The following is a 27,214-nucleotide window of genomic DNA, read 5'->3' as shown; positions in this document are numbered from 1 at the left end:
GCACAAATATGGTGGAGAAAAATGTTATTTTTAAGTAATAAAAGAAGAGTGAAATTTATATTTATTAATTCGTGCACTCTGCTCTGGTATGACGTGGCCAGCCTCCGGCAGTATTGTATTTCCAAGTGATGTCGTCTCCAGTACCATTAAGCGAATATAACCGGAAAAAGGAAGGAAAGGAAACGAAGGAAAAGAAGAGGAATCCTTTCCTCTAGAGTTCTAGCCCATCATCTTGTACACACTTTTTATTATTATCTCGTTGTGAGAAACTTTTTCATGTCTTGTGTGTGACTATGGGGGGAGCATATTTTTATTTTTGTTTCTCTTCGGAATATTTTCTCTTTTTTTTTTTTTTTTAAAGTAGCTAAGAACGAGAGAATTCCATAGCAGTATAAATCTGGTGGGTTGGAAAGTAACTATTTATGTTGTACCTTAGAACGGAAGGGAAAGAAATGGAAACCGGAAGATGGCAAACAGGAAATGAGAAATTTTAAATTAAAATCAAGTGCATGAATAACGATTTCCGTTAACGTATTGAAAACAATATGCTCTTTTTTTTTTTTTTTAATGTTCGTCATAAATCACTCAAAAAAATCATTTATCTCCGAAAGATTATTAATTTGGAATTCTCGGCTTAATATATTTTGCGAAAATTGATTTTAATCAAGCACGGTATACAGGGTAAACCAGTAAGTATTGTCCAAATGCCTACTGTGTGTAGTACATCTAAAGTGGAATTCAATGACGTATTGGCCAACTTCATATTTTCCACTGTTCTCGAGTGACGTTTTTCTAAAAACATAACTTTTTTGCAATAAAAATGTTATTACTCAGAAAGTTTTAGTCCGAATTCTATTCTGAAGACACGGTTAGAAAGACAGATAAATTTTCTAAAAACATGGACACCATTTTGAAGCATAAGTTATTCTCCAAACAGCCTCAAATCTTCCTCCAAATGCTGGAAAAAGTTTCCTTGTTTAATGGGCTTTCAAACGGTATATCATTTTCCAGGATTCCTTTTATCTTCGTATCTACTTTAAAAATTGACTACTGGTCCCATCTAAAAGAGTTTTTCAATGAATTAAACAACTTGATAAACCTAACACTGTTGGTGTGCTCGTGAACACGTTTTCTTGTAAAACAAACGTAATTTCTCATACGAAGATAAATGGAATCCTGGAAAATGATATACCGTTTGAAAGCCCATTAAACAAGGAAACTTTTACAAAAAAGTGCCAAGCACCTAGGTCTGGATAATGATCACGTAAGGGCCTAATGAGTTTTCTTTAAAAATTTCGATTACTTTTATTTTTCCAGTATCCAGGAGGAAGATTGAGGCTGTTTGGAGAATAACTTATGCTTCACAATGGTGTCTATTTTTAGAAAATTTATCTGTCTTTCTAACCGTCTCATCAGAATCGATTTTGGACTAAAACTTTTTGAGTAATAACATTTTTATTGTAAAAAGGTAATGATTTTAGAAAAAAAAAATTAAGAGACGTCACTCAAGAACAGTGGAAAATATGAAGTTGGCCAATACGCCATTGAACTCTACTTTAGATGTACTACACACAGTAGGCCTATGGAAAATACTTACTGGTTCACCCTGTATATGGTCCTCATGGAGAGAGGATGAGCAAAGAGAGACATAGTTTGAGAAAACAAAAGAATATTGGAGACAAACATAAGATCTAGGCATCACTGGGGGGGCATAAATGTAGGCTGAAACTTCCGGATTGAACCACAAGAGATGTAGGCATGGAGTTGGCATAATAAAGTGAACAGATGAAACTGTTTTAGTGATAACAATCCCTAAGAGAAGAGATTAACTAAGTGGGGGAGCTTGGTTAACTCTGGAAATCCATTCAGAAATCCTAGGTTCAAATCCAGCTGACTGCCCTTAATTTTTTTTTCTCTCTCTCTTTTAGGAATTGTTTACAGCTCTTTTGCTCGAGTAGATTAAACTCTCAACGACTGATGGAGTTGCAGGCGTTGCCAATGGTCTCAGATGTTGGTGAGAAAAAATAAATATTGCAAAAAAAATGTCCTTGTTTGTAACCAGAAAGTTAGAGTAGCAAGGCAAGTGCTAGCTTGAATAGCAATAAACTAGAAAAGAATAATTTGAGTGGCGCTAATGATTGATAGATTAAAAATTAAAATAATAATATTATAAAAATGATTTATTTATTGCATTTATTCGTTAAGTTACACCAGCGCTAGATGCACTATTAGTAACAATGACAATACGAGGGTCGTTTGAAAAGTCCGTGCAAAAATAAAAAATACTTAATATTTTGGGGTAAACCTTTTTTATTTTTCAACATAGTCTCCTTTTAGGCTTATACACTTCGTCCAACGCTGCTCTAGTTTGTTGATCCCTTCCGAATAATTGGATTTGTCCTAGTCTGAAAAATAGCCATTCGTTTCTGCAATCACCTCCTCGTTTGAAAAAAATCTTTTTCCCGCCAGCCATTTCTTCATATTGGGGAACAAATAGTAGTCCGAGGAAGCCAAGTCTGGAGAATAGGGGGGATGTGAAACGAATTGGAACCCTATTTCCATTAATTTTGCGACCACAACTGCTGAGGTGTGAGCTGGTGCGTTGTCGTGATGGAAAAGGACTTTTTTGTGGGCCAATCGTGGGCGTTTTTCTTGCAGCTCGGTTTTCAAACGGTCCAATAACGATGAATAATATGCACCTGTAATAGTTTTACCCTTTTCCAGATAGTCGATGAAGATTATTCCTTGCGAATCCCAAAAGACAGTCGACATAACCTTTCCGGCCGAAGGAACGGTCTTCGCTTTTTTTGGCGCAGATTCCCCTTTGGTAACCCATTGTTTAGATTGTTCTTTGGTCTCAGGAGTGTAGTGATGTATCCATGTTTCATCCACAGTGACGAAACGACGCTTAAAGTCCTGCGGATTCTTCTGGAACAGCTGCAAACCGTCCTTGCAACACTTCACACGATTTCGTTTTTCGTCAAGCGTGAGCAATCGCGGCACCCATCTTGCGGATAACTTTGTCATGTCCAAATGTTGATGCAAAATATTTTGTACCCGTTCATTCGAGATGCCCACAGCACTAGCAATCTCATGCACCTTCATTCTTCTGTCATCCATCACCATATCATGGATTTTATCAATGATTTCTGGAGTAGTAACCTCAACAGGGCGTCCAGAACGTTCAGCGTCACTTGTGCCCATATGGCCACTCCGAAAATTTTGAAACCACTTATAAACTGTTCTAATCGAAGGTGCAGAGTCACCATAATGTTTGTCAAGCTTCTCTTTAGTCTCCTGAGGCGTTTTGCCTTTCATAAAGTAGTGTTTAATCAACACACGAAATTCTTTTTCGTCCATTTTTTGAAAATCACTCGACTTCCTCGATTCAAACGAATGCCAAACACAAAGAAATAGACCGATCTGGCTGAAACTTGGTGTGTATTCTTCCAAGAGATGCTACTAACTAAACATAACCTCGATACGCGCCAGTAGTGCTATCTCTCTGACTTTGCACGGACTTTTCAAACGACCCTCGTAACTGACACCGCTACAAACTCACTAATTGACAGGGGAGAAGTTACCCAGTGATAACACTCCCTAAGTCGTCTCTCAGGATTAGCTACTCCCTTCAGAACAGAGAAAATCGCAAGGCCACTGGCTGATTTTAATTGTCTAGGAGAATGATCTGGAAGGTGATGAGATGATAAATGGCGGACAAGAGGATTTGGAATGATATTGCACGATTGCAATACATACCTGTTTTTACTGAGTAAGAGTACGGAAAAGTAAAAATAAAGGGAAAAAACTATACCTAATTCTAATTTGATAGATGCATCATTGGAAGTGAAGAGAACTACTAAGTTAGAATTTTAGTTTCAGACACTCTTCTGAAAAGGCGGTGCTAAAGAAGTACAAAAATCAGATTGCGTGTCAGTGCCTCCTAAATCTACAAAGTCACGTACCTACATTTCTTACCCACTGCCTTACCCCTTGGTTTTTACAATTATATTTTAGCCTCAATATTTTGTCTGGCATCATACTTCGTTCTACAACTGGTTTGCAATTTGCTTGTACGACGTCCTTAATAAATGTGTCTGTCATTCTCTCATATTATTTTTTTTCTTAAATTTGAAATATTAAGACAATATTGTCTTTTACTTTTCATATTCTGACGTATAAAAGACGAAAGAAGGAGTGGGAGCCAGCGAATACAGAGCTAAATCGTGGTTTACTTACTATACCGATGGGTTAACTTCAGTGTTTCAGGCGGAGCTAGCAATGTCGAGATTAAGTAATGAACTAATTAATTCCAGGATAGACAATTTATTGGAAGTACAAAGTTTCAAATCTATCAAATAACGAGACTGATGCTGTTACAGAAGAACTAAGCATGCGCCAAATCCTAACGACCGACAGCTGTACAGCGTAAAGCCTTCTCTTTCGATTGCAGCGTCTCTATGTGTTTGTAGAGAAATCTGTCTGACCAGAATCGTCGTTTGTGAAAGAGGTGTTAGTTTCGTTTTGCCGAAAACATGATACTAGACATGAAGTAGAGCAACGAATTGTCGTGAAATTTCACATTAAACTGGGTAAAACCGCTACTGACGCTTATCTTTTATCAAAAGAAGTTTATGGCGATAAATGTTTATCACGTGCGCAAGTTTGAGTGGTTCAAGCGTTTCCAAGATGGGTGAGAAGACGTCGGAGATGATGACCGCCCTGGGTCGCCCTTCCACGTCCAAAACGGATGAAAATATCGATTATAATTAATCAAACATTACTACTGTGAGGTGCTTGCTCAACTCCGTGAAAGAGTAAGGAAAAAACGACCCGATTTGTGGAAGAATCAGTCATGGATTCTCCATCAAGACAACGCGCCGGCTCACACTGCATTGTCTGTCAAGACGTTTCTAGCCAAGTACAACATCCCAGTTTTAGGCCATCCGCCTTATTCGCCTGACCTCTGGCGCCATGTGACTTTTATCTGGTTCCCCAAAGTCAAATCTGCATTAAAAAGGAACACGATTTCAGTCCGTTGAAGCTGTGAAAGAAAAAGCGGCACGCGTCATGCAGGAGCTCACAGAGAAAAATTTCCAGCACTGTTGCTAACAATGGTAAATTCGCATGGAGCGTTGTAGGGATAGGGGAGTGGTGTGTATTGAAGGTGATAATAACTAAATATGTATAAATTTAAAATAAAATGTTTTACAGCAATAGTCTCGTTACTTAATAGCCACACCTATATATTCGAAGCTGGTAAAAGTAGTCTGCTTAGAAATCCTGACGAGAATCACTGCCCAAGATAAGTTCTCCTCGAAAAGGAATTTGGGTTCCTAATTAGGGGGCTGTGAGGCGGAGGATCAAATGGCCCGAGTAGGGACCTGGGCAGTTTTCAAGGGAAAAAGTGGAGTCTTTAAAAAGTTGCTGATACGATGTAGGGGAAGCCGTAGGACTAGAGGCAGGCGGAAATCGTTTTAAATCGCCTGAAATGGGGCAATAATCCAGCACGGCCGGTGTGACCATTAGAAGATACCATCTACGTAAACTATTTCAATGGCAACCGCAGATTGGATAAAACACACTACACTACAATTGGACAGTAATGGCAGGTTCTTGAAGATTGTACAGCCCTTATTCCGGTCACTGTGAACAGCAAATTGGGCTCAACTTTTCGGCTTTGCACAGAAAAGAAATCCACAATATCATTTTTAGACCAGAAGATTATCACCTTAGACTTCTAAGCCTAATTAGAACAAACAGAACTGGAAGGGATTTCTCTAATTAGTGGGTACCACAATAGACAATCTGGATTGCGGTAACCTTGGCTTTCTTAGTAACTAATCTACTTATCATTTCTTCACCATATTTCTCTAATTAATACTAAATTGTGCACCACCAAGCTGTTTATTGAATCATTTGAAACAAATTAACATAATCTGTAAAATAAAAACCTATTTGATCGCTGTAAAAAAGAATACTACACAGTTACCGCATGTCGCAGCTGATTGCGGTGCGGTAATCCTTCAAATTAAAGCAAAATTTTCAAAAAATCAAAATCAAAATCAGCACAAGATTTGGTTTACCAACAATTCTCCAGCTGCAATTTCTTATATTTTAACTACAGATAAGATTTTTAGTATTATAAACATATTTTGTTCATATATGTACTATATTTTTGGCACATCTTTCTCATATTTTCTCTTAACGTTAAGAGAAAATGATAAAAATGACTCAACTGACATAAATGCTGTGAATAGAATGTTTACAAGAAATCAATTAAGTAATTTTTGAATCACTTAGTAACTGAAAAATTACTGAATCTATATATATAAAAATGAATGTGTGTCTGTTTGTTTGTACTCGATAGATTCAAAAACCATACATCCAATCGCCGTGAAAATTTGGGAAATTATTAGGTATATCCCCGGGAAGGTTTTTGCAAAGTTTTTTTAAAATCAGAGTTGGGGTTCTAGGTGCTCCCGAACAAATATCCCAAAAATATCAAAATAACATTTAATTAGTAATATTTGTTGAAAGTGTAACCATGAAAACCATGAAAAACAGTTTTTTGCAATTATTAATACGAGAATAAATTATACCGAGGATGGTGGAAAATCGATTAAACTAAAAGAACTCAACAATACTATTGACGTTGATAATCGTTGGGTAGTACCATATTCTCCATTACTACTAAAAACGCATAACGCACACATAAATGCTGAGTACTGCAATTCAGTGAAAGCTAGAAAATATATTTGCAAATATGTGAACAAAGGAAGCGATATGGCAGTGTTTAGAGTGGAAAATACAACTGCATCTAACGATGAAGTCACCCAATATCAACTGGGACGCTTCATAAGTAGCAATGAGGCTGTATGGCGTATTACCTGAATATCATTTTCCATTCATGAACGATATTCAACGGTTGTTCATTTAGCAGTACATCTTGAAAATGGACAGCGTGTGTATTTTACATCAGAAAATGTACGTGCAAGAGCAATGTCACCACCGCCAACAACATTAACTGAATTTTTCACATTATGTAGAAATGATACCTTTGCAAGGACACTACTGTACTCTGAAGTAGGGGTAATTTTATTGTTAATTTTCATTTCGATGTATTGTACGAGGGTCGTTTGAAAAGTCCGTGCAAAAATAAAAACTACTTAATTTTTTGGGGTAAACCTTTTTTATTTTTCAACATAGTCTCCTTTTAGGGTTATACACTTCGTCCAACGCTGCTCTAGTTTGTTGATCCCTTCCGAATAATAGGATTTGTCCAAGTCTGAAAAATAGCCATTCGTTTCTGCAATCACCTCCTCGTTTGAATAAAATCTTTTTCCCGCCAGCCATTTCTTCATATTGGTAACAAATAGTAGTCCGAGGGAGCCAAGTCTGGAGAATAGGGGGGATGTGAAACGAGTTGTAACCCTATTTCCATTAATTTTGCGACCACAACTGCTGAGGTGTGAGCTGGTGCGTTGTCGTGATGGAAAAGGACTTTTTTGTGGGCCAATCGTAGGCGTTTTTCTTGCAGCTCGGTTTTCAAACGGTCCAATAACGATGAATAATATGCACCTGTAATAGTTTTACCCTTTTCCAGATAATCGATGAGGATTATTCCTTGCGAATCCCAAAAGACAGTCGCCATAATCTTTCCGGCCGAAGGAACGGTCTTCGCCTTTTTTGGCGCAGATTCCCCCTTGGTAACCCATTCTTTAGATTGTTCTTTGGTCTCAGGAGTGTAGTGATGTATCCATGTTTCATCCACAGTGACGAAACGACGCTTAAAGTCCTGCGGATTCTTCTGGAACAGCTGCAAACCGTCCTTGCAACACTTCACACGATTTCGTTTTTGGTCAAGCGTGAGCAATCGCGGCACCCATCTTGCGGATAGCTTTGTCATGTCCAAATGTTGATGCAAAATATTATGTACCCGTTCATTCGAGATGCCCACAGCACTAGCAATCTCACGCACCTTCACTCTTCTGTCATCCATCACCATATCATGGATTTTATCAATGATTTCTGGAGTAGTAGTAACCTCAACAGGGCGTCCAGAACGTTCAGCGTCACTTGTGCCCATATGGCCACTCCGAAAATCTTGAAACCACTTATAAACTGTTCTAATCGAAGGTGGCAGAGTCACCATAATGTTTATCAAGCTTCTCTTTAGTCTCCTGAGGCGTTTTGCCTTTCATAAAGTAGTGTTTAATCAACACACGAAATTCTTTTTCGTCCATTTTTTGAAAATCACTCCACTTCCTCGATTCAAACGAATGCCAAACACAAAGAAATAGACCGATCTGGCTGAAACATGGTGTGTGTTGTTCCAAGAGATGCTACTAACTAAACATAACCTCGATACGCGCCAGTAGTGCTATCTCTCTGACTTTGCACGGACTTTTCAAACGACCCTCGTATACATTTGGTCATTAATAAATTATGTTCGAGGTATCAAAACTGCCTTTTTGTTCAAACACAGCAACGTGTGAACGGGTACAGCTAGTATTTTATAATTATTATTATTATACAATCTATCAGTTACTACAAATTGTAGGAGCTCCTAATTGCGTTTTAATGGAAATGCTAGGTTTAAACCAAACCTATAGTCTTCTTTTGATTCAGGCGACCTCAAACAAGCTTTTCTGGTAAAAAGTCAACTATAAAAAATTAAAAACTATCCCAACACTAACTTTTTACTAAACACAAAGAAGCTAATAAAACTACAAAACGACATTTTTAAAACCAATACTTCCTAGAAGTACTAAATTTAGTAAAAATAATAATCGATTATCTAAAAATAGAAATTACTAAATTATTTCTACATTTCCCATATTCACGTGCTTAAAGTTAAATATTTTATGAGCTAAAAATGACTAATATTTGTTTTTTACGACTGTCTTAACTATAAAAGAAATATGTAGTTCCTGCCAAATCAGTCAGTTTATCTTTTTAGCATTAATAGATCAGTCAACATAAAAAAGATCACTTTGATTAAATTACACGAAAGATCTTTATAATTTATTTAAAAGACAGGGTAATCACTTATTTACGTTTCCTTTTTACATGGAAAATACATCAAAAGAAAAATGTCTTTTGATAGTAAATATTTATGAGGTACTTTCATTTTTAAAAACCTAAAGGGATAAGTAAAATACGGTAAAAGTTAACGTAAGAAATAACAAGTTCAACATCAAGGCTAAAAATGTTTTTTTCTTTATTACTAAGCCCATACTTTTAGCCTCAAAACCTTTTTTTTTAAATATTATTTTTAAATTAAGACGTTTCGAAACATTCTGGGGCACACCGATATCAAGTTTATAATTGCAAAAGTAGCACTACAAAAATGGCAGACAGATTACAGTTAATAGTAATAAAGGGGAGATTCTATAAAACTATGTGTAGATGTCAGTTACCTAGACAACCATGGTTTATAAGGGAACTGTCATTAATAAATGGGTTGTTACGACAATAAGCAGGCTGAGAGCGAACCACGCAGAATGCGGATCGTATCTTCTTCACAGGATCAACAAAAGGTCCTCTCTTCTCTTTGCGTAGATTGCAATGAGGAGGAAGATTTCAAACATATAATAATGATATGTCCACGTTATGTTTAGTAGAAAGGAAACGAATGTTTGACGACTTACGAAATTCCGTGCAAAGTCTGGCGCGTATCGAGGTTATGTTTAGTTAGTAGCATCTCTTGGAAGAACACACACCAAGTTTCAGCCAGATCGGTCTATTTCTTTGTGTTTGGCATTCGTTTGAATCGAGGAAGTCGAGTGATTTTCAAAAAATGGACGAAAAAGAATTTCGTGTGTTGATTAAACACTACTTTATGAAAGGCAAAACGCCTCAGGAGACTAAAGAGAAGCTTGATAAACATTATGGTGACTCTGCACCTTCGATTAGAACAGTTTATAAGTGGTTTCAAAATTTTCGGAGTGGCCATATGGGCACAAGTGACGCTGAACGTTCTGGGCGCCCTGTTCGAGGTTACTACTCCAGAAATCATTGATAAAATCCATGATATGGTGATGGATGACAGAAGAGTGAAGGTGCGTGAGATTGCTAGTGCTGTGGGCATCTCGAATGAACGGGTACATAATATTTTGCATCAACATTTGGACATGACAAAGCTATCCGCAAGATGGGTGCCGCGATTGCTCACGCTTGACCAAAAACGAAATCGTGTGAAGTGTTGCAAGGACGGTTTGCAGCTGTTCCAGAAGAATCCGCAGGACTTTAAGCGCCGTTTCGTCACTGTGGATGAAACATGGATACATCACTACACTCCTGAGACCAAAGAACAATCTAAACAATGGGTTACCAAGGGGGAATCTGCGCCAAAAAAGGCAAAGACCGTTCCTTCGGCCGGAAAGATTATGGCGACTGTCTTTTGGGATTCGCAAGGAATAATCCTCATCGACTATCTGGAAAAAGGGTAAAACTATTACAGGTGTATATTATTCATCGTTATTGGACCGTTTGAAAACCGAGCTGCAAGAAAAACGCCCACGATTGGCCCACAAAAAAGTCTCTTTTCCATCACGACAATGCACCAGCTCACACCTCAGCAGTTGTGGTCGCAAAATTAATGGAAATAGGGTTCCAACTCGTTTCACATCCCCCCTATTCTCCAGACTTGGCTCCCTCGGACTACTATTTGTTCTCCAATATGAAGAAATGGCTGGCTGGAAAAAGATTTTATCCAAACGAGGAGGTGATTGCAGAAACGAATGGCTATTTTTCAGACTTGGACAAATCCTATTATTCGGAAGGGATCAACAAACTAGAGCAGCGTTGGACGAAGTGTATAAGCCTAAAAGTAGACTATGTTGAAAAATAAAAAAGGTTTACCCCAAAAAATTAAGTAGTTTTTATTTTTGCACGGACTTTTCAAACGACCCTCGTACGTATACAGGTATTTAGATGCATCATTTCGCTACGAAGACATGATATACTCCAGCAACATCTATGTGCTTAAATCTGTAGCAGAGCTAGCCATGAAATATGAATGTATTTAAAAGTTACAGCCAATTAGAATGAATGGAAGAAAATGATTAGAGAAGGATTACGGTGATTTCAATTTCGGTTAAGCTATAAGGATGACAGGAATATAGATTACTGATCCGTCCATTAGTTGTAAGGTTTATGAAAACAGTTGTATATAGTAGAGGGATGAATGTGTGAAGCGAATGTATTTATAAGTAAGAATGGAGAGTGAGTGATATTCTAGTGATAAGCACCTAGACGATGCTGGCTGTATTGCGAAAGCCAATGCCAAAAAAAGGCGAAAAACAAAAAACATTCTGGGTCTATTTTCAATTTATGTCAGTATTTGTCATTTTTTGTAAATTCTTTTTCTTTACAACGGTCAAAGTTTTGAACTTTTATGAGATTGGACCTCTTATCAGAACCTCATAATTCAATTCTATAGATCCATATTAGATTAAATAATGTATCTCTAGATAAATCTCTAGTGCTAATCGTGATCTGTTGCCCAGAAAGTCTTTTAGCTATCTCTGAATCATTAATTCATTTATTGTTGAACGTTTTTTATTTAAATTAAAATGATTTTATTCGTTTATTAACCATGCATGTTCGTAAATGCTGAATGTTTAGTAACTTCATTCCCTAGTTATACCATAGTAACTATAGTAACTCTATCCAGTAAAAAGAGTAAGTTTTAAAAAATCTAAAGACGTTACTATTTCTACTAAGTCAAATAACTTAAAATATACGTAAATGTCAAAATATAAATAAATTAAATATAGACTCTAGAAATGAACTTGGCACACGTTATACATAGCTTAGTTATTTACATTTCTAACTGCCCTGACACCAAATTTTAAAAACTGTTGTTACTTTCAGAAAAAAAAATAATAATGCGGACAATGTATTTTACTGTTCACATATTTTGTGATATTATTTATCATAATGTAATGAAATAGTTTATCTTTAATTATTCAAGTATTTCAAACTGTGATAAAATTATCAAAATCTTTGTTACCGCAAAGTTGTAGTTCTGTGTTATTTGTGAATGATTTAAATATTTCTTAAATCAAATAATTTGTATTAGCATACTGGACTCCCACGCGGAGGTCCCGGGTTCGAATCCAGCAGCTGACCCTTGGATTTTCTCTTCCTAGGAGCTTCTTACAGCTCACTGTCCGGTGATGGACAGTGTTGTCTGTAAAGAGAGAACACTGTCCGGAGGCCGGCAGTGCACTGGAAAAAGCTCCGGGCGCTAATAACCTCAGCTGTTGATGCGCCAAAAAAATAAAATAAAATAAAATAATTTGTATAAATTCCTCTTATAACTATTAAAAAAAAAAGTGGTTAGTATACTGGCACGTCTTTTACGTCATCCCAATACCGTTTAGGCTCTCTAGAGAACATTAGGCCGGGAGAAAAGCCAAAAATACCACTACTTCTCCAAAAAAAAAAAGAGAAAAAGTCCATAACTTTTACACCACTTAAAATTTTTCGTTGGAATACTTTTTTCTTTTGAAGAAGTCGAATGCCTGCCCAAGATGGCGGCATTGCCTCGAAGACTCCATCATCATTCTTCGACTAGTTGAAGGAAAAGGAAGCGGATCTCTTACTTCCTAGAGTCACATATCCTTTTCTTTCCTCACAAATATCCTTGCCAGAAGTCCTGAGTTTCAATTCCATTTTTTTCCCACACAAGATGGAGTAGTTTATCTTAATCCCTGTACTGTTTGTTCTTCTCCTAGGAGCAGTGGTTCTCCTAGGTGCCCCACTAGAGTACGGAGAGATCGAATTTTTAATTTCCATTACTGGAGCCTTAATAAAGCAAGTTGCATTTTACCAGATTGCTTGTTGCATTGAATGCTATGATAATTATCGTCTGTTCATAACCTGGTTATTTAATGGAATATGTCAGCGAGTTTGTGGTAGTGCTCAATTTAGTGTTTTGCTCAATCTTAGAGCTAATTGCTTTTACCTGAACAGCAATCAGCCTGCACTAAATACTAAGAAAAAGCTATTATTTTACCATGAAACTGAATTATAGCATATTTTTCAAGAAAACTGGTACAAAACGGACCAAAAATGCACCAGTATCAATACAAAACTTTTTTACAAACTAATGTTAATTATTTTTTGGTGACCGATTCATTGTTTCAGTAGGATGAAAAAATAATTGTCAGTTTCAGTCATATTTTATAATTTTTATTTTAGAATCGAGTTTTCGACCTAGGGACTAGGTCCATCTTTAGGGTTAATTGACAATGTAATATTTTACATCATTAAACGGTTGAAGATGACCTAGTCCCTAGATCGGAAGCTCGGCATAATTAAAACTGTCCGGTAGGACAGTTGTACGAATATAAAGGGTTGATCGTCAAAAACTGCACGAAAAAGCATAACGTAGAAAAACACTCAACTTTGACAATTTTTTTCTCTATTTCTATAGAAGATAAAATTCCCAAATTTTCTTTAAAATAAAGAGCAAATCCTCCTTTATAACTGTAATTTTTTTTTATTCAGCAACCCAGAAAAAAGTTGCTGAAAATGAGCAAAAACGGCATTTTCAGAAAATGTTCTTGTTCTTGTTGTTACCTTTTTTGTAAACAACGTAGCGCCTAAACGCGCGAACCGATTTCCATGAATGTGGTGTCATTTGATTCAAAATTTCATGTAGATGTGCCTTTTGAGGGTCTCGATGCTGTACATCGATTGGGAGAGGAGTTAGCCTCATGTACGTGAGGCTCCCCATCCAAAATTATTGTTATTAATAATTCTGTAAATCTTAAAAATATATCATGACTGAAACTGGCATTTATTTTTTATACCTATTTTTTATAAACTTTATTATATCTACAAAAATTTTTTTTATAGATAAATTATTTATTATTAGTCAATATTTATTGAGAAATAATTTCTCTCTTTAATTTCTTTCTGAAAGCCTGTTTAATATAAAGAGAAAACCATTTTAAGTACCAACACTTAAGTGTTGAATGAAGAAGAGAAATTTCCATCGTATCTAGAAAGCATCACTAATGCATCCAAGATAATAAGGGACTTAAACAGCACTTAATATTTAAGTAAGGTGCCAACTTTCTCCTAACTTTAAATTCCTTTCGATTCTAAATTACAAGTTTTATAAGCGGAAAAAGTGTTCACGTAATTTTATTTACTTTAAAGCGACATTAACGGGGCAAAAATAAAGATAAATAAATAAAAAGTCGTTGAAAGATAAAGAGATGTTTTTCAGTAAACATCTTTCTTACTCTTTTTTTTTTTAATATAAATAAGTGATTATTGAAAAATCACAGTGCATTAATACATTTATTATGCATCACATAAATTCAGTCAATTCTTTTACAGAGCGATTAGACCAAAGTGCAAAAAACAAATAAACGCAGCTGAATTAAAATATTAACAAGACAATTTCGTGATATTTGCATAAAACTTCAAACATTCACTTCTACACTCAGTTGCGGCAGTAACAAATTTATATTTATACTTCCGTTTTGATTCCAATTCAACCATATTTCCTGCTAGAAAGAAACCCACAATTTCCTGTAAAGTTAAATATTGGTTAAATGTATGTTATTTTTAATACGACTAACAGCTGTACAATTGAAACGCATATCTAAAAATGGGGAACTAGCTAATTTGGGCAGATAGATTTGATTTGCTTTTATTAATAATATGGTCGCTTGCATTCTTTGCCTAGCAATTTTATTTTTTTTGCGGCTAATTTTTCTTCAGAGGAGCTTTTCTTGCTTTTACGAGGGTCATTCAATAAGTAAGGAGACAAATTATTATTGCTCAAAAACGGTTTATTGAATCAGTACAAAACTTTGGTTACTTTTCAACATAGTCCCCAGCAACACTTATACACTTGTCCCATCTTTCTGCTAATTTGTAAATGCCCTTGGTATAAAATCCTTTGGGTTGATCTCGAAGCCACTTTTGCACCTGATTTTTTACCTCTTCATTGGATCGAAAATGTATCCCTCGTAGACCATCTCTAAGGGGTCCAAACAGATGGAAGTCTGATGGGGCGTGGTCGGGGCTGTAGGGGGGATGTGGAAGGATCTCCCATCCCAGTTTCTGAAGTTTTTCTTTCGTCAGCTGTGCCGTATGTGGGCGGGCGTTGTCATGAAGCAAAATCACGCCTTCAGTCAAGAGCCCACGGCGTTTCGTTCGAATTGCAGATCTTATCTTGTTTTCCAGCATGTCACAGTAGTACTGGCTGTTGATTGTTTTTTGGCCTTCAAGAAAATCACAATAAATTGGCCCCTGAAAATCCCAGAATACTGTAAGCATGACTTTACCGGCAGATGGCTGGGTCCTGAATTTTTTCCGAATGGGAGAAGTCGTATGCTTCCACTCAAGGCTCTGTCGTATTGACTCTGGCTCATAGTGGTGGATCCATGTTTCATCACACGTTACAATTCTTTTGAAAAAACCTTCTCTTTCAGTCGAATACCGATTTTTCAACTGTTGACTGATTTGAAGCCGGGTTTCTTTGTGAGCGTCCGTGAGTTGTCTGGGCACCCATCTCATAAAAAATGAATTGATTTTAACGTTAATTAATCGAAATTTTTCAAAAATGTATATTTTTCTTAATATTTTTTTTTTTTTTAAATACAGCTTCTTTAATTATCCATAACTTTGAAAATAAAATGGCCATCAGAATGATTCCAACTGCATTGTCTTTATAGCAAATTATATTTAAATAAACAATTATACAATTACATGTTTTGCTAATAATTTGAAAAGATACAAAACATTTAATAAGGATTTTTTTGATCCAATGGTAGTGACCTCTAAATATTAATCGATTTCGCTCTACTACGGTCGAAAATTTTGGTTTTTAAATGAACTTTGATTTTCCGCCCGGCGCTCTTTAAAATTTAAAAGTCATCATTTTTTTGAAACACCCTAGTGTGCAAGCAACCGAATTTAATTTTAACCCACCCCCCCCCAAAAAAAAAATGTGTTAATAAATTCAAGCCTTCCAAAATTAAGTTTATAGCAGTTTTTAAGATGGTCGAATACTTCATCAAAGTTTTTAGAGGTCCTGTGTAGGAAGGAACAGCTTCACAGCAGCCACGATCCCAGGATCTAGCCTTCAGTTATACATCCTTTTTCCTTATTATATTGGTGTGATAGATGTTGACGCAAAATAATTATATAATAATAATAATAATAATACATAAATAAACTTATTATATAATGCAATTATTTCAGTTGAAACGGGGAATTTCGTTATGTGTCAACTACATGACAGTAACATTCCTTGCTATTATACTCCTTTGACAGTTCTATTTTTTTTTTTTTGTAAATATTTTTATCAGAGAAACCTTAATTACGTATATCACTCAGAAAAAATAATTCAGAAAATAAATCAAAATTTTACTTTGAAACTGTAATTAACCTTGCAGCGGGCGCGCCCAAAAAGTTACAAAAACGGGCGCGCGTATCTCACAGATAAACTTTGGTATTTTTAATTTTTTCTATCAATTGAAGAAATGAAATTATTTAAATAACATCTATAATTATAAATAATGAAATAACAAATAAAAAAAGACTCAGAAAACGACAGTATTTTTTATTTTTTGCAAGCTAATAAGTGTAATTTTACAATCACCATGTTCATCCACTAGACTGTCTAAAAGTGTTCACAGTTATTTCCTCCTCGTATCTGATATATACAATGTCTTTTTCGGTCAGTAGAAAACAATATTCTTATAAACAATGTTGAAAATAGTTCAATTTGATGAACACGTATAAAAGAAAAAATATAAATAATTGATAAGTCTGGAATCTTACTCGAATGGTCGCGAGTATATGTCAGGCACGGATCGGCAATTGCAAAGAAATGTACAACCCCAAACAAGATAAGATTTTTACTGAAGGAAACTAGTCATGAGGGTGTAGCATTGCTTAAAGGACAGCATCCTCCGCCGCACCGACTCTAAACTGCGGTTATTTTAGTCTAAGCTTGTATCTGTGAGATACGCGCGCCCGCTGGAAGGTTAAATTATAACAAGTAAGCTGAGTAATAGATTTCCGAAATTTTTTTTAATTAAAAATATCTTTGAGATCTGATAATTATTAAATTTAGGCAAAATTACCAGAATAATGAATAAAAAAGAAGAAAAAAAAAATACTTAGTTTTTTCAAATACAAAAGTGCAAAAATACGAAAACAATATACAATTCTATCAAGGCAGCATTGGTCACAAATACGTCCACGGCCTGATTGACTTTAAAAAAAGAAATCTAATACAAAAAATATTTGTTTAATAGGTGTAAAACAAACGTAAAATACTTCTGAAGCAAATATTAGCAAGATAAAGAAAAAAAAAAAATATTAGAAAAAGAGCAAAGATAGAAATAAATAATTTGAAAAAGTGAGAAAAATAAGACAAAATTCTGGAATAAATAGAGAAATATAATAATTTTTATAAACATTTCTTTTGAATATTTAGATTAATAAGAAAGCCAAAGAGTCACATCGGTCACAATAATAGGATAAACATAATAATATTGGTGAGTTAAGAGGCACCACGATAGCCGAGCGGTTAGATAGGCTAGACCCGCAAAGCAAAGATGTATTGTTGGTTTAGTAGGTTCAATTCCCACAGACTAGGTCTTGGATTTTATTTAATGTTTAATATGGGAACTTTTGCAGTAAATTATGTTTGCTAATCACCTCCGTCCACTACACCCAATTTGGTAGTTAGACGTAAAGACCCTGAAAAATTAGGCATTACTTTATATAACTTCTAATAATGGAGATAAAAGTAAAAAAAAAAGAACGTAAGCAACATCTAACACAAGTAATACAAAAATTATTAAAATTACTAAATATTCTGAAAATCTCCATTCTAGTCCCACGCTACAATATGAATGAAATTCAGGTCATAAATAGTTTAATAAAATAATATTAAAGCTAAACTAAGCTGATTCTATAGCACTTCTAAAGCTTCGACTCTATTTAAGCGATACAAAGTGCACACATGAAATTATATAATATTTCTTAATGTAGTTATTATATTTTAGTTAAATAAATAAGTTACTAATAAATTAATGAGTTAATAAAAACAAAGGTGGTTTTCCAACTTCTTTTCCAGTTTTTGGGAATGTTTCTGCTTTATCCGTGATTTTTTAAGTATCGTTTTTTTTCGACTCCAAAGAGAGAAAGTAATTACTTTTTGGAGTAAGTAAAAAAATATTTACTGGGACTTTTATGCCTAAACGGATCTGCTAAAAAGATGCGTTTTTTTAAAAAAACTAACCAACCCTTGGTTCAGCTTTAATGGATCTTAATGCTGCCTTACAATTTATTTGTTCTTAAAACAAACACGAAATTGAAACTCAAAAACTAAAGCAATCCATAGAATAAATAAAAATGTTGGTCCAAATATTTTATCCATTCGTTTCAAAACCTAAATTAATTAACCTATTTAATTTTTTTACTTTCACTTTTGGTTAAGTTCTACAATTATGCTAAATTTTCAAAATGAGTATTTTTTACTGAAAATACAAAATTTTATATTTTTAGATTCACTCAGAATTTCATGGAAAAAAAGAGGAACATTTTGTGAGATAATTTACATCTGATTTTTTTTGGCCACATTTTGTTTGCTTTTAAAATTTTTTATTAATTTATTTTTAATAAATTATCTGCTCCATTTTAAAAAAAAACAAGTTTTACCTAAATTTCTTTACGAATGATATTTTCAAAAAAGAGAAAAGAGAAACTGTCAAGAAATAAATTCTCCAGTATTGCGAAAAAATTAATACTTTTAAATTTTAATTTAGTTACAATTATATCAGAAACTAAAGATAATTTTTATTTTCTTTTTACGTATTTAGATATTTAGTTTAATAATCTAGATTCCCGCGTTTACGCCGCAGAAAGTTGCGCGTCGTATGTAAAAGTCATGCGCAATAGCTTTGGCGGAATTTTACTTCATTTACGGCTTTTTGGTGCAGTGCCTGCGGTGATTTCTGTATTGGAACAATATAGATCCGAGTTATTTATTTATTTATTTATTTTTTTTTGTACATTATTTGAAATAAAATAAAATGAATCATAATAAAATATGTATAAAATTAGTTTAAATTAAATAATTATTAACAACAAAGAGACTTACCTAGGAAAGACATTGTTGTTGTTTGTTAATTTTTTGTTGTTGTTGTTGTTGATTTGTTGTTGTTTTGTGATTGTTGGTCAACTTGTTTATAACTTGTACAAATCAGACGGCCGTTTAACACTGGTTTGTGTTTATTTTATTTAAAAATGAGACAGAAAATGGATTTTTAAGTTGTTTATTTTTAAAATAAATATTTTCAACAAAACTATTGAGGATTAAAGATAGAAAAATCCTAAGGTAACAATATAGTAAAGATTTGGGCCTAAATATGTGTAAAAGTGGGAAAAAACTGAAAACAGTTAGAGATTGCGCGTCGAATAGGAGAGCACGTGCGCGTATGTATGTTATTATAGAGTGTCGTGCGGGTTAGTGGGAGACGTCTGGACTGGCCGAACCAGGCGCCTACCATGGCTTTAACCCCTTTAGGTATAAGTCGACATGCTCCACCTTCACCACTTTATCTACCCTTCCCTTAGACCCTTCTAGCTATTTCTCTTCTTCTATACAAAACCCTTTAATACAAATATATATATATATATATAAGGGTGAAAATTCCACCACCTTTTTTCCCTTGAAAACTATACTACCTCCTATAATCTTTATATTTATTTATTTTTTTTTGTTATTTTATTACAAAGCCGTGAGTGAGCCACTAATAAACATGCTATAAATAGAGAGCACAGACCTGCATAAATACACAGAAGTAGTAGCAAGAATGAGGTTATTCTTAACGAGAAAAGATGAAAAAGTTAAAAAAAAAAATACGAAGTAAAGAAGAAGTAGAAGAATTAGTAGGAATTCAAGCCGCTAGGACGCGGCACCAATGCCCGCCACAGAACCGATCTCTCTGCGCCAAAACTCTCTCTCCTGTTCCTTTAAGCGCCACACTAGCGCCCTCAATCTACTATTCGCACAACTACAGTCCACCTCCTTCTCCTCCTCACCACTCCCCCTATTTACTACCACTACTGCCGCGCTCTAAATCCCTTCCTTACGCGCCCTCCCATTTTATTTAAAGAGTTAGTTGGGTGCGGTTTGGGGGGGGGGCCACTTTCTTTATCTATACAGCATAATATTCTGTTGACCCAAATTTTTTGTTTTGTTTTTTTTGTTTTGGGGGGTGCCATACAAACCTCCCCAATCAAACTCCATGCAAACTTGCATTCACTTTCACTAGGGGGCTGCCAATGGGAAAACGCATCTTGAAAGAACGATATTTTATCTCCCTACTGAAAATTAATTTTATTATAAAAATTGGTAAAGTACAAGAACACCAACTCTAAAATTTAGAGTTTTAAATTTACATTAAACATTTAATGTTTTCCCAAAAAAACAATGCAAAAAAAAAAAAATAATGAAATCCATATTAAATATTTATAAAACCCCACGATAGCCGATAGCCGAGCGGTTAGAAGCGAGACCTGCGAAGCTAATATGTATTGTGGTACTGGGTTCGATTCGCCGGTATTAGGCCTTGGATTTTATTTAATGGTTAATAAAAGACATTTACAGTAAAGTATGTTTGCTAATCGCCTCCGTCCACGACACCTAATTGGTAGTTGGACGTTAAGCCCCGCCTAAAAAAATAGGCGATTACTTTACTTTTTTTTTATTTATAAAACAAAAAAAAATTCATTTTTGTTACAAGAAAAAAAAAAAATAATTAAAATCAGTGTACAGTGAAAATTCAGTCTATTAGTAAATATAAAAATTGAAATTGAAATTAGGAATAAAAATCAGTTTCGCAACTATTCATCGCTACTTGATAACAAGCGTGTACGTTTATTGCGAACTGGATCAAAAATGCTGCCATCATCAGTAGATATGTCAGTATATGTGATATAGTTCGAAGTTGATGTACAACGAGATAAAGAGAAAAAGTGATAATAAAATTCGGTTATACCCCCCGTTAGCTCCGGAGTACAAAGGGTCATTCCATGTCAAATCAACACAAAAAAAGACCATTTTTGACCTCACCATCTCGGATTTTCTTGAAATTTGGCACATGTGTACTATTGGTATAGACTTGGAAAAATATGAAATTTTACTGTGATATGTCAACTGGTTTATGAGTTACAGGGCTGTAAAGTTGCCAAAAATGGACTGAAAAACAGGGAACCCCGTGTTTTTGAATTACTGTAGAAGCTTTCCTAATTGAGCTACAGACTTGGGATTGGTGTCATTTTATAGCATATATAATGCCCTTTCCTGTGATATGCAACACCATATGGGTTAGGATAAATAAAGTTTGTTAAATTTAAATTTTAAAATTAATTCTATGAATAGCTAGTAGTGTTATGAATCACTGGCCAAAATATTAATTTGGGACGACAATGGCTTCATTGTTAAAAAAATTTAGGACTAAAGCTCCTTTTCATGGAAAATATATTTTAATAAAATTAAAGTAATAAATAAATTGAAAATAGTAATAATGAAACAATGAATCATAATTAATAATTATTAAGATTTAAAATATTGATTTTGAAATCATTTTTAGAATTAATAATTATGATTACAGTAATTATTCATATTAATTAGAATATATTATTTTAATGAAATTATGCAGTTAATCAAATTGTACAAAAATAATTCAATTCAATATCTTTGTTCAAGAACAGTCTTCTTTGGCTGAGATAACAGCCTCTTTAAGTTGGTTTAAGTCGGCAAAGGGCCTTGTGATGGCGTAGGGGGTTCGGTAAAGAGTCTGGCAGCTCATGCCAGTTTGCAACGACCCTATGAAAATCAAATTCAAACTTCACTACAACTTTTTGAGTGGGCAGTATAAAACATCACCAACATAGACTTTGCATATTCAACCCAGGAAGACTGTTGAATCTGAGTGTTTTTTAAAAAATAGGTTTGCTCAAGCATTGGCTATTAAAGGAACACAGCAATACCATGCTTTCATTCCCAGAAGTAAATCCAAAATATTGGTTAAAAACTTTTCTATAAACTCAGAAGCTTGCGAAATGGAAGTTTCAAAATTCCCTGATAAACTAAAATTAGCCGACATATCAGGTTATATCAGTGTAGTCTATAAAGAAACTGGTGGCTTGGATATGTTTTAGAGAAAAATGAAGAACTTGATGAAGTAAAAGTAACTTTTCTTCATCCAGCTGGACCCTCTAAATCATCTCGTATCCAAGAAATGCCGATATTCTTTGGGTCTCAGTAGTGGATGTTTTGATAAAAATTGATCCTGTTACTCTGACTGGAAGAACTTATATATTTCCTACTAGAAAGTGACGCATGTCAAACAAATGAAGCGTTTTCAAGCTTAAAATAATAAAGAGATCCTATTACTTAACAGTATGTTTTACTTTGGACTTATTAGTGGAATTATTATTAGCATTATTGTATTAACATGGATTCAGAGTTGAATTAATCGGATTGGAGCTTTAGTCTTAATTTTTTTTAACAATGAAGCCATTGTCGTCCCAAATTAATATTTTGCCCAGTGATTCATAACACTACTAGCTATTCATAGAATTAATTTTAAAATTTTGAAATATGTACTTTTTAAAAAATTTAAAATTTAAATTTTAAATTTAAATTTAACAAACTTTATTTATCCTAACGCATATGGTGTCGCATATCACAGGAAAGGGCATTATATATGCTATAAAATGACACCAATCCCAAGTCTGTAGCTCAATTAGGAAAGCTTCTACAGTAATTCAAAAACACGGGGTTCCCTGTTTTTCGGCCCATTTTTGGCAACTTTACAGCCCTTTAACTCATAAACCAGTTGGCATATCACAGTAAAATTTCATATTTTTCCAAGTCTATACCAATAGTACACATGTGCCAAATTTCAAGAAAATCCGAGATGGTGAGGTTCAGACCCCGTGTTGATTTGACATGGAATGACCCCAAAGTAAACCAAGCCATGAAGTCATGTGATGTCAATCGACCGACTTCTGGATCATACTGACTAAATTAGAATTTAAAAAAATTTGGGGGGGGGATTCGTGCTAGAACAAAAAAATTCTGTGTAAAAAAAAAAAACGTAATTGTTCTTGGTGTACCGTGTTACAGTCGAACCTCTCAATAACGGACACTGGCGGAGGAAAGCAAAGTGGCCGCTGTTTGGGAGGTGGTCGTTAGAAGGAGGTAGGCAAGTTTCATAATGAAAAAATATGGGTTTTTTTTCCAAACATCTATTTAAAAATTGTTTAATATTAATAGATTTAAAAACGGGCATAATTGCATAATTATTGCAGCTGTATGATATGCATCAATTTTTCTTAATTATCCAAAACAGTTATCTAAAAACTATATATTATTGACTTAATTAATAATTTTTATAATAATCATCACATTTATTCCTAACAATAATAATTTATGGTAAAATGATCATCATACTATCATCTATTATTAGAAAAATAGAACAAACCTTTCGGCAAGTTGACGATGGCTCGATTTGGTTTTTGCAAAATCTTCCAACACATTTATTTTCTCTTCTAGAGTTAAACCACTTTCGTTTGAGAGACATCTTATATAGGAAACTTTAGGAAAAGCCAGGAAAAAACAAAAACATGATAGGGGATAATTATTTTGATCACCGCGTCAAAGGAACTTTTAATAATAAGGTGGTCTTTGGTGGGAGGTGAAACATTTAATCCGTTCCCTAAAATCAATGCCCGCGGTCGCTATGTAGAGTGACCGTTAGACGGAGGTTCTTTTATATAGACAAGTATATAGAAGTAAAACGGGGAAATCCAAAAAATGGTCCGTAAATGGAGGTGGCCGCTAGTGAGAGTGTCCTTTATGGGAGGCGCGACTGTATTTCAAAATCGTGTAAGGAAAAGTGTTGGGTGTAGTATATCATCGCACAAGGAATGAAAACCAAAAAACAGAAACGAAAACTCCCTATGAGCAGAACCAGACTCATAAACAATTGTAAGTCTCCTGTCATCTCTTGAGATGGGGATCATGGAAATCGTACAGAATTTTTACAAGCATTTTTATTGGAAATACATTTTTTGAAATTGCAAAAAATTGGTAATTTTCAGCAATATTTCTGCAACTATGCGATTTCCAATCATCTTTACCTCTACGCACATTGTTTTTTTTTTTTGTTACATTTTTTTGGCATTGGCTTTCGCCATACAGCCAGCATCGTCTAGGTGCTTATCACTAGAATATCACTCACTCTCCATTCTTACTTATAAATACATTCGCTTCACACATTCATCCCTCTACTATATACAACTATTTACATAAACTACTGCTAATGGATGGAGCAGCACTCTGTGCTCCTGCCATCCTTATAGCTTAACCAAAATTAAAATCACGTAATCCTTCTCTAAGCATTTTCTTCCATTCATTCTAATTCGGCTATAGCTTTTAAATACATTCATATTTCATTGCTAGCTCTGCTATCGACTTAAGCACATAAATGTTGGTGGAGAATATAATGTCTTCGTAGCGAAATGGTGCATCTAAATACCTGTATATATCGTCAAACATTCGTTTCCTTTCTACCACATAACGTGGACATATCATTATTACATGTTTGAAATCCTCCTCCTCATTGCAATCTACGCAAAGAGGAGAGGACCTTTTGTTGATCCTGTGTAGATACGATCCGCACACCGCGTGGTTCGCTCTCAGCCTGCTTATTGTCGTAACAACCCATTTATTAGTGACAGTTCCCTTAAACCATGGTTGTCTAGGTCTCTACGCACATAATTTACATAAAGATTTTTACTACTATCCTAAAGTTTTTCACAACCAATCGCAATCTAAGTTCCTCTTCTCCGTGTAATTCGTAGACCTTTCTCTGTTCTGGTGATCGGGCTACATGGTCTCTTGAAGATTTTCCTTTCTCACACGTCTAGAATCCTGCCTCACTTCTTAGTCATCGTCCATGCTTAACTTAAGTATGCAAACCCTTGTCTAATTTTTGGATTGATTCCTTCAATTCTCTGAGCCCCCATATGATTCTTTAAAAAATCTTCAAGTGTATTGTAACTCTCTTTTTTCCATTTTTAACGAGGATGGGTGGACTATAGAATTAAATTTCTTTCATATTATAATGGATGTCTTTTCATAACTAATTAGTCGCAAATAATTCAAAGAAGCAAAACTGGTTAATGCGAAACTCATTAACAGGATCGTTTTGGGATAATAATTAATTCTTAAAAACGTGTTGTCAACCTCCTAAATTACCAAATTTCTGAAAAAAAAACTATTAAAAAATTTAAACAGACTTTATGTTCCTGATAAATGTATTCCTCTACTTTCCTTTGAGGAACTTTTGTACCTCTGCAATTGATATTAATTGAATTAAGAGCAAAAAGAAGAGGAGGGAAATCATCCTATACATCCTTTTGTAGTCCTGGTATAAGATTCTGGCTTTATCCTACCTCAATTACTAGATTACCTTTGTTTTCAATTAATTAATTCGAATAGTTTTAGGTGACATAGAATAGTTCTAAAGGTACAGAAATGGATGAAAAATCCAACATTATCTTGACAAACAGTCTGAATTTGCAATTCTCATTTTGTTTATTGACACGGAAATGCATAGGCCTCTTGTTAAAGTGATTAACATTAAATCCAGTCAAAGTAGACAAGAGAAATCATCCGCTCTATGGATTTCGATGGATGAATTGATTAATGATGATTTTACTGCTGTTTGAATCATTGACAAGGAGAATGATTTGCTGGTCAGTTTAACCAATGAAGAATCAAAAATTGATATCAGCTACCAATATTAATTTATTTATACCAATATAGCTTAATTAAACTATAATGCATTTTATCATCTAACAAACTAGGTTTCAGTAATTCATCAACAAATTTTCCACATTGAAATTGGTGTTATTTTCAAGAGAAATGAATTTTTGAATTAAAGTTTACAGAAGTTTCTGATGTGCGAAAGGTATTTCGATGATTATTTCGACAAGTGGTAACTTGTTCTTCCGAAGCCAATCTGGTCTTATTCACTTCAGTATTTTCACTTTTTCCTGTAACGAGAGCCACTAAATATTTGAACTCGTTGACTATCTTAAATTCTTCTATTCCCCAACACAAACTTCATTATATTCTTCTTCTTGTTGTCTTTATGTTCACCGCCTGATCAATTATTGGAACCCTGAACTAATTGTAGTCATTTTAAATTCCTCAAGAGGATACTTTTTCAGGCTGGCTTTACTTGCAACTACCATAATAGGTGTCGTGGATGGAGGCGGCCAGCAAACCTACTGTAATAGTGCTCATATTATCCATTAAATAAAATTTAAAGTCTAGACCGGGAATCGATCCTAGTACCACAATGTATCTTAGATTTGCGGGCCTCGCCTTTAACCGCACGGCTATCGTAGCGCCTGTGTGAAATAGATACACTACATATTGTTATTATACTGTACAGGGTGCTCATTTTAAGACAGCCCAAATGCATTTCATGCTTAAACGATTGATCTTATTCTCAGATACAGAGAGCAGTTGATAACCTCCAGGCTAACCTGGATTGCGAGCCAGAGGAGGCACCTTTAAAGGCACAGTACATGCTTCACAAAATGCGTAAAGTGCATTATTTGATAAATTAAGGAATAAGTTTGATCCTTTACATGGAAGATATTGATCACTTAAATATATGGCAGGAGGTTTCCATTTTTTTTGGTAATTCATCGCAACTCTCCTAAAATTACCAAATAATTATTTAACCTTCTTGTTTGTAGCAGATGTAAAATTATTTTTTAGCCATTTTGTGTATGCTTGAGAACATCTAAAGCTCTTAAAATTTGATTTTTCTTAGAACATTACTTGGAAAACGACTTATTTCCCGATATTAAGAAAATACTAGCTTTACTGTCTTGGCAATATTTTTAGTAGAAAGGGGATGAAAAAATACATAAAAATGACCTATCGCGTGCTATTCTTTCTCTTTGATAACAAGTTAAAAAATTGAAATATGATTAATAAATAGCAGATTTTGAAATGGCCTAGCACCTTTAATTTTGAAGATATCCAAATTGCGGTATCCGGTTTCTTTCATCACTTTTGATACTCTTTAAAGCTGTGTATATGAAAATGGGGGTCATCAGCGAACGCTTA

The 27,214-nt window shown here is 34.6% G+C and overlaps 1 protein-coding gene across 9 annotated transcripts in view; it reads right to left on the bottom strand.

Moving 5' to 3' along the window:
• cpx (synaptic transmission protein complexin) overlaps window positions 1–27,214 on the bottom strand; it is a 1,020,744-nt gene that overhangs the window by 473,535 nt on the left and 519,995 nt on the right. Inside the window, exon 1 of one of the 9 annotated variants that reach the window (XM_074114287.1) lies at window positions 19,151–20,053. The exons of the other annotated variants lie outside the window; for them this stretch is intronic. Within the exon in view, the coding sequence (XP_073970388.1) occupies window positions 19,151–19,163 (13 nt within the window). The 5' untranslated portion in view covers window positions 19,164–20,053. Of the gene's footprint in view, window positions 1–19,150; window positions 20,054–27,214 lie in introns of those variants that run through there. 9 annotated transcript variants of the gene reach the window in all.

This window comes from Rhodnius prolixus, unplaced genomic scaffold (assembly GCF_049639745.1).
Source record: "Rhodnius prolixus isolate KJV_2025 unplaced genomic scaffold, Rpr scaffold_7, whole genome shotgun sequence".
Lineage (NCBI taxonomy): Eukaryota > Metazoa > Arthropoda > Insecta > Hemiptera > Reduviidae > Rhodnius > Rhodnius prolixus.
This window is presented reverse-complemented; position numbering and strand designations above follow the sequence as displayed.